Source organism: Mus musculus, chromosome 7, assembly GCF_000001635.26.
Source record: "Mus musculus strain C57BL/6J chromosome 7, GRCm38.p6 C57BL/6J".
NCBI lineage: Eukaryota > Metazoa > Chordata > Mammalia > Rodentia > Muridae > Mus > Mus musculus.
This window is the reverse complement of record NC_000073.6, coordinates 99,951,137-99,963,580: the sequence shown is the minus strand read 5'-3', so window position 1 is coordinate 99,963,580 and position 12,444 is coordinate 99,951,137. Positions and strand designations below refer to the sequence as shown.

The 12,444-nt window shown below is 41.1% G+C and overlaps 1 protein-coding gene across 5 annotated transcripts in view; it reads left to right on the top strand.

Moving 5' to 3' along the window:
* Rnf169 (ring finger protein 169) overlaps positions 1-12,444 on the top strand; it is a 61,077-nt gene that overhangs the window by 17,750 nt on the left and 30,883 nt on the right. For all 5 annotated transcript variants that reach the window (XM_006507185.4, NM_175388.3, XM_030241982.1 and 2 more), the window contains exon 2: positions 8,041-8,114. In XM_006507185.4, coding sequence (XP_006507248.1) covers positions 8,041-8,114 — 74 coding nt within the window. The remainder of the gene's footprint in view (positions 1-8,040; positions 8,115-12,444) is intronic.

Genomic DNA, 12,444 nt, shown 5'->3' with positions numbered 1-12,444 from the left:
GGGGCAAGTAGCAGAATGCCTGGTAGTTCATTAACTAATCACTGGTCACCCTGCCCAGAGAATCCATTTTAAGAAGGACCTTTAAGGATGTTTTTCTGTTCTTAGAATGTACATTGGACTAAAGACCTGTGCTTAGGTTACTGACCACAGGTGTGTATCTTTCTTAAGGCACCTTCCTTGTTCCTTGGGAGTTTCTCTTCCTGATATGCAGAGTCAGAGGGCAGGCATCAGGAAATTCTGTCAGCCTGGATTCCTCTATGAATGGGGATATTCTGTGCTCTCATGCATCCAGAGCCACGTCTAGCACTTTCTGCAAGGGAGGGAAGTGTGAGCATTTCTTGTGTTACTAAGACATTTGGGAATCATTGAACAGTTGGTTGATGTTTTCCTAGATAGGCACTTTTAACCAACGAAGCTACAAGGCCCCATGGGATTGGTAGATTTTTTTTTTCTTTAAACTAACTGCTCTGAACAAGGAAGGGCTGTGTTGCTTTTCCTGTTGGCCTGGACATCTTGTTCCTCTGCTTATGATAGCGTTGCTGGCATTTCAACCTCAAGTTCCTCTTTTGGGGTAGAGGAAGCTGACATATAATCCTAAGAAGGTTAGGGAAGTGAGGGAAAATTAAGTAAAATCCCACATCAGCAGATACAAACTATCTTACAAATCATGGAGCCAAATGGTTCTACCCACTGATAATGTTAAGTGTCTGCTACACTATTCAGCTGTGAAAGATTGATTTGAAAGAGGAGCTTTTGGGCCAACAAGAGGGCTCAGCAGGCCAGATGCATACTGTGAGCCCTGGCCACCTGAGTTCAACGCCCGTGGCCCTTGTGGAGGAAAGAGTGCTGACTGCCCAGGCTGTTCGTTAACCTCGATGCACACAGTGGCAAGCACCCACCTCCTGTCAGCTAATAAACATACGGTCAGAAGTGGGAAGGGGAGCTTTCATTTCTGGCCTTTGCTTGGTCTGTTTTCTTCACACTCATCCAGGCAGATTGAAGTGCCGCACTTCAGAGTTTCAGAACTGTGACTTTGATGTTATAACTATGCTAAGCCAAATAGCATTTTACCTGTAAGATTGAACTGTAGTGGAATTTTACAGACTTCAGAAGAATATAGACTAGGAAATAAGAGTGAATTAAAAGTTGATGCTGAGCTGGGCATGGTGGCGCACGCCTTTGATCCCAGCACTCGGGAGGCAGAGGCAGAGACAGGCGGATTTCTGAGTTCAAGGTCAGCCTGGTCTACAGAGTGAGTTCCAGGACAGCCAGGGCTACACAACGAAACCCTGTCTCGAAAAACCAAAACCAAAACCAACCAAACAAAAAAAGTTGATGCTGAATCAACTATAGATGTGCTTATTGCTGTCATTTCTCAGATACAAACTGAGACAAAGAATTTTTAAAGCTAGGCATTTAGTAGTGCATATTTGTAATATCAGCATTCAGAAGTCTGAGGCAGGAAGATCTTGAGGTTAGCTTGTGCTGCACAATGTGTGTGCACGTGTGCATGTGCATCTGTGTGTCTGTTGTCTGTGTCTGTCTGTCTGTACCCAATCACCACCCACACGCAATAGGAGCACTTACAGGACTCAGCAGATAGTTGAACTCATAGCTGTGATCTAGGACATTGAAATAATACTGAGCAAAATAAAAAAATAATACTGAGGAAACATTTTGTGGAACAAAGTCTGGAGGAAGTTAGGTTCAGGCTTCCAGAGTTTTCCCTGAGTGGAGGCATGCAAGATGTGTATTACTCCCCCAGCAAAGAAAGAAGAACACTGTGTACATGTTGTCACCAGAGAACCTTGCTGGAGACCTAGTGCCTAGAGTTGATCACATACCCTTTCTGCTGTGCGTGTGCCAAGACTTCATATTCATAGCAGATAAGCAGGTAGTTCTAGAATCAGTTAGGTGCAGTAAATCATTCTTACTGGTAAGTCAGGGAGGATAGGAGCCCTATCTTAAATCCTAGTTGAAGGGATCAGGCAAAGGCTAAGTTGATAGGCAATCCTTCATAATGACAGATCGCAGTGTGTGGTTTGTATGTATGTGATATTTAGTATATATTGTGAGCTCATTAACTGTTACATGTCTTTATTGTAAAGATTTTATTTTATATTTTTGAGATAGCATCCTACTGCATAGCCCAGGCTGAGCCTAGGCTATGTATCTGGGGTGGGTTGGAATTTACAAAGATCCTTCTCTTTCAGTTTCCTGAGTACTAGGGTTGCAGGTACATGCCGCACAGGAGGCCTATTGTAAGGATTGCTCATTGGCTGCTAACACTAATACTACTTGCAGTTATGGTATGCTTTCCTGTGAGGTAGATTAGTTTTTAAGAAAACATTATCCTTTGTGGGGATTCCCCACAGGCTTGCTTTCTAGCTGGCAGGGAAATGATCCAGGTGAGAGAAGACTGAAACTCAGTTCAGCCTGATTTGTACTGGGCCAAACTTGGAGAGTCTGACACCACTTGGTTGATTTTAGCCATATTTAATTAAGCACAGCATGATTTTGGAAACAGTTTTCTGATAACAACTCAGTCCCATGAGTTTAATAGAGCTTAAGACATGTTTACATTGATATTCTTTATAAAGTACGTCTGGCTTCTCTCACATAGATGAGTACTGTTGACTTAGATAGTGCCCGAGATTTAGGGTAAAGAGTGACAGAGGTAAACATAATGAACGCCTGTGGGCATCAGGATTGCCTGGCCCTAAGATAACTTAGAAGTCACTTAGGCCACTGTAAGGCACAAGTGACATCACTCAAATAAGGACAGAGTGTGTCTCAGCAAGGGATGTGGACAGAGTGTGTCTCAGCAGAGGAGGGATGTGGACAGAGTGTGTCTCAGCAGAGGAGGGATGTGGACAGAGTGTGTCTCAGCAGAGGAGGGATGTGGACAGAGTGTGTCTCAGCACAGGAGGGATGTGGACAGAGTGTGTCTCAGCACAGGAGGGATGTGGACAGAGTGTGTCTCAGCACAGGAGGGATGTGGACAGAGTGTGTCTCAGCACAGGAGGGATGTGGACAGAGTGTGTCTCAGCACAGGAGGGATGTGGACAGAGTGTGTCTCAGCAGAGGGATGTGGACAGAGTGTGTCTCAGCAGAGGGATGTGGACAGAGTAGAGTGTGTCTCAGCAGAGGAGGGATGTGGACAGTGTGTCTCAGCAGAGGGATGTGGATCACAGATGCACTGGCTAGTTTTCTGTCAGCTTTACACAGCTGGAGTTATCACAGAGAAAGGAGCTTCAGGTGAGGAAATGCCTCCATGAGATCCAACTGTAAGGCATTTTCTCAGTGATCAAGTGGGGAGGTCTCCTTGTGGGTGGTGCCATCCCTGGGCTGGTAGTCTTGGGTTCTATAAGAAAGCAAGCTGAGCAAGCCAGGGGAAGCAAACCAGTAAGGAACATTCCTCCATGGCCTCTGCATCAGCTCCTGCTTCCTGACCTGCTTGAGTTCCAGTCCTGTCTTCCTTTGGTGATGAACAGCGATGTAGAAGTGTAAGCTGAATAAACCCTTTCCTCCCCAACTTGCTTCTTGGTCATGATGTTTGTGCAGGAATAGAAACCTTAATTAAGACACATAGACCTGAGTGAGGTAACCCAATCACAAAGGAACTCACACAATATATACTCACTGATAAGTGGATATTAGCCCAGAAACTTAGGATACCCAAGATATAAGGTACAATTTGCTAAACGCATGAAACTCAAGAAGAACGAAGACCAAAGTGTGGACACTTTGCCCCTTCTTAGAATTGGGAACAAAACACCCATGGGAGGAGTTACAGAGACAAAGTTTGGAGCTGTGACGAAAGGATGGACCATCTAGAGACTGCCATATCCGGGGATCCATCCCATAATTGGCTTCCAAATGATGACACCATTGCACACACTAGCAAGATTTTGCTGAAAGGACCCAGATAGAGCTCTCTCTTGTGAGACTGTGCCGGGGCCTAGCAAACACAGAAGTGGATGCTCACAGTCAGCTATTGGATGGATCACAGGGCCCCCAATGGAGGAGCTAGAGAAAGTACCCAAGGAGCTAAAGGGATCTGCAACCCTATAGGTGGAACAACAATATGAACTAACCAGTACCCCGGAGCTCTTGACTCTAGCTGCATATGTATCAAAAGATGGCCTAGTCGGCCATCACTGGAAAGAGAGGCCCATTGGACTTGCAAACTTTATATGCCCCAGTACAGGGGAATCCCAGGGCCAAAAAGTGGGAGTGGGTGGGTAGGGGAGTGGGGGGGGGTATGGGGGACTTTTGGGATAGCATTGGAAATGTAAATGAGGAAAATAACCTAATTTAAAAAAAAGACACATAGAAAACAACCCATTATTCTAACCCAATACTCAGATGATTTATGTCAGTCCTAATGTTAGTCAATATACGATAACACCCTACTCTTGTCTTTTGATTTCAAAGTTAGAGGCATAGTAAGATATAGGCTAGATAATAATAATAATTGTGGTCTAATTGCCTGTGAGATAGGTTGGCCATTTTCTTGACTCGTATTTGATAGATGAGATGGGAACAAAGCAAAGCTTTGCCATTTCTAAATAATTTCATTTCATGGGCAGAACAAGTGTCTGAACCTGATATTATTATGTCTTTTACACGTCTTTAGGGCTGTGATGCCAGCTGTTTATCCTTGTATGAATTGTTTTAAGATTTATTTATTTATTTTATGTATATGAGTTCACTGTAGCTGTACAGGTGGTTGTGAGCCTTCATGTGGCTATTGGGAAGTGAATTTTTGTTGGACCTCGCTCTCTCCGGTCGGCTCTGCTCGCTCTGACTCAAAGATTTATTTATTATTATAAATAAGTACACTGTAGCCGTCTTCTGATGCACCAGAAGAGGGCATCAGATCTTATTATGGGTGGTTGTGAGCCACCATGTGGTTGCTGGGATTTGAACTCAGGACCTTCGGAAGAGCTGTCAGTGCTCTTACCTGCTGAACCATCTCACTAGCCCTGTATGAATTCTTAATGAATGTTTCAAAGCAAATTTAGCTTTTTTTTGTGCAAATGTACATATAAAAACAGCTAGATCTGTGTTTCTTACAAGTTTAACTTATAAATAAAAACAAATTATAATTTAAGGAGCATTATACCATTAATATAATATGCTATAATATAATTTTATGTTTAATAAATTGTGCTATATGCTGCTCTGTTTGAAATTATTTACAAATTGTTTTCACTCTCCTTATCCTCGTTTGATTCTTAAGTCTATAGTGAATGATATCATTAATTAGAATTATATTTGCTGTTATTCTGATTTTATAGACCAGGGAATTGAACCTTTCTTATCCGAGGCTCTTACACTTGTCTGGGATCAAGTTTTAAATTTTAGATTATTTACAAGATGAAGATATTATACTCTTGAGACTTGAAAAGTTTATTTATTTTTGAAATTAGTATATATTAGTTATATAAAATAATAGAATTCATTGTATACTAAATAACCAGCAAGAACTGTTTTAAACAGAGAAAATTTTCTAATGGTAAACAAGTTGCTATTTCTACCCAGCTATCACTGAAGTATTTTTATTCTCTTATGTTGGATAGTAGTCTTATTTATAAGCCTGCATATGTTCCTTATGTTGCTCCTCAAAATACTTAGAAATTTAAAAAGTGCATCTGAGAAGATTGTTATAGTTTGTACCAGAAGGAACTATGATAGAATTGATTATGTCTTGGTCCCAAGGTCTTCCAAATATGAATTGAAGTGCAGAAGCCATGAAAGAACAGTTGTAGGTCAGGCATGGCAGCGCCACGTGCCTTTAACCCTAAGCCCAGCTCGTGGGAGGCTGAGGTAGGTGGACCTTGGAGTTCCAGGAAAAGAGCCTGTCTTTAAAAAGAAGAAGAAGAATTCGAGTAATGTGTTCTAAAAGAATATCCACTGGAAGAAGAATCCACAACCGTGATAGAAAGGAGAAGTAGTGTTCTTCACTTACACAGAGAGCTTTAACAAACCAGGAAGATGGGCTTATGTAGTCAATACGGGGACCAGATCTCCTCTAGAGGAGATGTAAACTGCTCTTAGCCATGTGGGAAGTCCTGGTGTTCCTCATGAAATCTCTATAGGAATGCCATTGTTGCCAACACTGCTGAGCAGATGGCAGCTCCGCGTTGAGCTGGAGGGTCTATCACCCAGTGCTGGCTTAGGAAGGCGGGTTTATTGTCTGTTAAACACACTCGTCTTCGGCTCAACATGCAGGTGCCAGCAGTTTGGCTTGTGGACAACAAGCAGCCACGCAGAGGAACACAATATATAATGTTAGTTGTTGTAGTATTAACAGTGACTGTAGACTGAAGCCCAGTGTGCAACCCCATTTGGGTTCTTCTTTTAAATCTTTCTCTTTTACTTCCTTTTGCTTTTATCAGCTCCTGGTATACTGTTTATTTCAGATTACTTTATGAAAAAATACAGCTAAAGTAATAAAAAGCAGAAATCTACACTTGTGAATTTAATTAAAAAAGGAATTTAATGAGAAAGAATATTGGATAACAGTTGGCAGTTGTATAGCTAGAAAGCTCAACTTGGAAATGGCAGCTGGTGTTAAAGAAGAAAGACTTTATAGTATCAGGACTTGCAGTGGGTGAAGGTGATAGATTGTCTTCCAAACTGAGCGTGGAGTGTCTTTTTAGTGCATGGGAGAACTTTGAGTCCCTGTTTCTGAATCTCTATCAGGTTCACTTTTTAAGTTTCTTCTTTATTCTTCAGTATACTTTCTTTTGAAAACATTTGAGACAACTGAAAAAGAGCAAAAGGCTTTTGAGGAACTTGGTTTTTATAAAGCCAACACTGGGAGGTTAAAGTTACCAACAAATTGTAAAATTGTTACCATAGTTAGAGCACTAAATATCATGAGGATATAAACTATTGTCATATTTACAGAAATAAAGTGTGTACCCCTCACCCTTTTTAAACATAAGTTCTTGTTCTGTAGTCTGGGCTATTAATGAATTTATGACAATTCTGCTTTTGGCTCCTGAGTACAGGGATTACAGGATAGTATCAACATGCATGGCTTTTTGTTTTTTATAAGACTTACCTACTCCTGTTCTAAGTTCTTATTTTTATTGTCCATTTGCATAATATCCATGTACTTTATATGCCTTATAGACCTCAGTCTTTGATTAACAAATAGAGGATAGAAAGAGAGAAGATAGAAGTTTAGATGAGAAATCAAATTGTAATGTACATGGTTCCTGTTTTGTGGTTAATTAGTCAGGGGTTGAGCAGTGTGGTGATTTTGAAGATGACCAATTAATGGAGCCCCTTGAAGGAAGTAATTGCTTTCTTTGGTAGGCTCATGAGAGCCACTAAGGGCTTGGAGGGCTAAAGAAAGTAGGTTACATACTGGAAAATATAAAACATATATGCACGTGTGTGTGTGTGTGTGTGTGTGTGTGTGTGTGTGTGCTTGCGCGCGCGCGGCCATGCACGTGATGTGTGACATAGGGCTTAAATGCAATTTTCTTTGTGTTTTTTTGGCATGTTCATCAATGAACCCTGTCCTGACCACTCTGAATAAAACAGACTTTTCTTTCCACCCTACATTAATTTCCTTCTGATAGCATTTACTACCACTGCTCAGAATATATTCTCACTTGTTTCCTTCTTTTCTGCTCTTCCTCACGATTGTAATTCCATGGCACAAGGATTGTATTTGTTTATATTCTAGAGCTTAATACAGTCCTGATTTATAACCTTTAGTAAGTATTGATTAAATGAGTATTCAAATTAAGGTAACCATAAGCAGGCATGAAAGCACATGCCTTTAATTCTAGCTCTTGGGAGGCAGAGGCAGGTAGATCTCTGTGTGTTTAAAGTCACCCTGGTCTACAATAGTGAATTCCAGTATATCCAGGGCTACATGATGAAACACTGTTTAAAAAAAAAAAAAAAGATAACCATAATTTTTTATGCAGGTTGTAACATGGCTGTCAGCGGTTGGATACTGTGAAGATCCCTTCCTACAAAACTGAATTAAAAAGTATTTTCCCTTTCTTCCAGAGTTTATATTCAGAACGCCAATCAAGTTAAGCAAGCCGGGAGAACTCAGTGAGGAGTATGGATGCCTGAGAAAGGTACCTACATGTTAGCATGGCGCTTAGTTTCTTACAGTTAATTGAAATATTGGCATTCAAGAATGCTTATCTTTAATTCTTTGGGTCTTTAAAAATGTATGACTCATAGCCTGTCTTTCTTCATACTATTTTATAACAGTCTAGATAGATTTAAAGCTACACTAGAAGTAAATGTAGCTAAGAACCTTTGAGCTGCCTTGTCGCAGGTGAAGTGTGGCTTTTAGGGGCTATCACACAGTCAAGAAAGCTGTGTTCCATACTCAGACAGCCCTTGCTAATAATTGCTTGTGTAACTTTCCCTCCCAGACATTCCAGTTACTGTAGCTGCTGTTATTTGTATGCTTTTTACTTTAGTAAGTACTCCAGGAGCATTGTATGGAGGACATAGGATATTTTGAATAATCTCTTAATTATAAAATATTTACTACTGAAAAACCTTTTAAGTATGTTATCATAATCTTTTTTGTTTGTTTGTTTTATTCAATTATTGGAGATTGAACCTCGGGCATGGTGGCTATACTCTGCCAATGAGGTCCAGCTCCAGCCTATAACTGTTACTTTTTTTTTCTCTAATTTCAAACTAATTGTCTGAGACTGGCCTTTTGTTGTCAGACAAGCATCCCTGGTCCACTCCTACACCACTGCTCTCTCAGGCTTATAAACGATTAGGTGATAATTCTGCATGTGGGCATTGACTTTATAAAGGTAAATGCCCTACTTACCAGAATCAGGCGTTGGTCTAGGATAGAGGCAAGCTGTAGTGATGCTTTTCTCATGGAGATAAATGCCTGGAAGAAGCACTGAGAGCGTGGAGGGACAGTCACTCCTGGTGGGAAGGGTATGGCTGCAGGTGACCCTGTGGTAACAGGCAAAGGCCTGTGGTGACAGAAGGGCAGGTGCTTGCTCATTTTTCTACAAGTGAGGCACGTAGTGAGGCTGGGTAGACACCACAGCAGCTCACTTCTTCCATCTAGGTACGTGCACGCGTGCACACACACACATACAGTGTAAAAGCGATGATATGTTTTTATTACGTACATGGTTATTGAACACCTGGTATGAGTCACGGGGGTATTCATCAGAATTTTAAATTCTGATGTCACAGACCCCTCCTGGTGGAGAGCCTGGCAAACACTGCATTTTAGCAGGTGTGCTAGTTTCCTGTGTACAAAGAGGATTGCCTTAGTAAGAAAGAGCGTGCTTACTGCTAGGAGCTTGCAGTGTCTGCCTCATAAAATGGAAATAAGACCAATTAGGATACTTTTTGCATAAGCAATGTTAAATTAAACCACAGTTAAACTTTTGCTAAAAGTTTGGTAGAAAGGATATAGTAAATTCAAAGATGTGTCCAAAGAAGTTATTAGAGTTGCATATTGTTGTTTTGCTTTTGAAATACAAGTCTTCAGCCTCCCAAGAAGGTGAAATTATAGATATGTGGCACTGTGCCCAACTAGTTGTGGCTTTGGGTCATAAATCTAGGTTTATTTTAAAAGAGCAGTAAAAAAAATACTGAGCTGTCAGTTTTGGTGTCAAGAAAGGATTGCAGAAGTTAAGGTTACTAGCGCTGGGGTAAAGCTGAAGAGCTAGGGCGTGGTGGTCTAAATAGGGAGAGGCAGGCTTAGAGGGAAAGTGATTCCAGAACCCTTTCTCTCCTCTCCCCTCCTCTCCTACTCTCTCCTCCCTCCTCTTCTTTCTCCCTCCCCTTCCTTCTGCGCCCTTCCCTTCCCTTACTCCCTCTCCTCCCCTGTGTATGTGTGTTATATAAAAAGCTATGTATTTGTGCCTGTGTGTGGGTGCGTGCGTGTGAATGTGGGTGCTTCAGAGACCAGACTTGAGAGGCATCCTAGCTCCTGGGACGGTGTTACCAGCAGCTGTGAGCCCTTGGCATGCATGGGTTCTGGGAGCTGAACTGGGTCTTCTTCAAGAACAAGTGCTCTTAACTGTTGAGCTAACTCCAGTCTCTGAAGCTATATTTTAAAATCCTCTCATTATTGTTCTGCTTTGAACTATAAAATAGAACCTATTTTACTGAAACTTGAACATTTCACTTAATCTACTTGGCTATATACACATTTTACCTTGATTTGAACTAGCCTTTCTCTTATGTATTTTGTTTACTTATGTTATAGAACACGTGTAGCAACCTAGAGAGTGTAAAACATGTTCCGTCACCTCACAGAGGAAGCAGGTTGTTGGCCTATTTTTAAATGATTTTCCTATAGCATTTATAAGTATAGGTGCTCACCAAATGTTTATTCTGTTGTTGGTTATATAATCCTAAAGCATTTTCTTTATGAACAATGATTTATATAACAGTGCCCTTGGTTCATGGTAAGGCTGGATGCATGTTTAGATTCCTGATGCTCTTATGTCTATTTATCTGCTGTTTCTTCTGACATGTGCTCCTGCTCTCTCTAGAGACAGAAATAGGTGCAGGGCCTTATGTGTTTAAGAGCAGGCAAATGCATGATAGACGCTTAAACTCAAAGAATGTTAGATAAGGATGTGGTCTCCTTTTTGAAGTAATGTACTCTTTGGAGAAAATAACATACATAAATTCAGAGTGAGATCAAATTTATTAAGGGTATTTCTGAAAGGTGCTGTGTTGCCTTGCTACTTTCATATTTATGAGACACAATCAATAGTTTTAAAGCTATTATACTACTATAATTATTTTTATAGCTTAGGAAATAGTTTAAATAAAATCATTTCAAGGTTACTTGCAAAGCAAATAAAGAAATCATCTAGCTGTAACTGTTAAGCCCCTAGTACAAACAAAATACATTATTAAATTGTCTGATTAAGTATGCTTTTAGTAAGTTAGGATAGCTTTATCATTTTCCTTTTGTGAAAGGCAGCAGAGTTGTATAAGTCTTTGAATGGTGAAAAACATTAAAAATTCTTTTAAAAATTATTGTTATGTGTATGAATATATCTGTGTTTACCATTTACATGTTGGTGCCAAAAGAGGCCAGAAGAGACTGTCAGATCATCCTGGGACTCAGTAATAGAGGTGTTGGCTATAACCTGGGCCCTCTGAAAGAGCAGCCAGCACTCTTTACTGCTGAACCATTTCTTCCGTCTGGTGAAAACCATTTTTAAAAAATCAGGTTATGAAAAAGGATTAAAGACGGGAAATCAGCAGTAGTCAGGACACCTAGTAATCATGTTTAAATGTTGTTTACAGCAACTGGGCACAGTTGTGCTTGCCTGTAATCCCAGGATTTGAGTGACTGAGATAGATCGCAAGTTGGAGGCCAGTTCATACTACACAGTGAGAAAATGCTGACCAGGGCTGAGTATTTTGTAAAACCAAAACCAAACCATGTTTACTATAGATAGTGTAGATACTGTATATAGATAGTTCTTAAAGAGGACCCAGGTTCAATTCCCAGCCCCCATATGGCAGCTCACAACCTTTTGTAACTCCAGGGAATCCAATGCCCCTTCTGGCCTCTGCCAGCACCACACTCAGATGGTACAAATAAATACATACATACATACATACATACATACACACACACACACATACATACACACACACATACATACATACATACATGCACACACACACATACATACATACATGCAAAACACTCATACACATGAAAATAAAGGTTTAAAACAAACAGTGTTCGACTTTTTGCCACTCTGATAGTGGCAAGCGCTCTACCACTGAACTGTCATTGCCCCTCCAACATTTTCAGTTGCCGTATAGAAAACTTTAGTGCCAGTGTTGTCCTGAATGTCAAGACCAAAAGTCAGAAATAACTTTTTTTTATTAGGTATTTTCTTTATTTACATTTCAAATGTTATCCCCTTTCCTAGTTTCCTCTCTGAAAATCCCCTATCCCCTTCCCCCTTGCCCTGCTCCCCAACCCACCCACTCCCCCTTCCTGGCCTTGGCAGTCCCCTGTACTGGGGCATAGAACCTTCCCAAGACCAAGGGCCTCTCCTCCCATTGAAGTCCGACTAGGCCATCCTCAGCTACATATGCAGCTAGAGCCATGAGCCCCACCATGTGTTTTCTTTGATTGGTGGTTTAGTTCCAGGGAGCTCTGGGGGTCCTGGTTAGTTCATATTATTGTTCCTCCTAGGGGGCTGCACACCCCTTCAGCTCCTTGGGTACTTTCTCTAGCTCCTTCACTGGGGACCCTGTGCTCCATCCAATGGATGGCTGTGAGCATCCACGTCTGTATTTGTCAGGCACTGGCAGAGCCTCACAGGAGACAGCTATATCAGGCTCCTGTCAGCAAGCTCTTGTTGGCATCCATAATAGTGTCTGGGTTTGGTGGTTGTTTATGGGATTGATCCCCAGATGGGGCAGTCT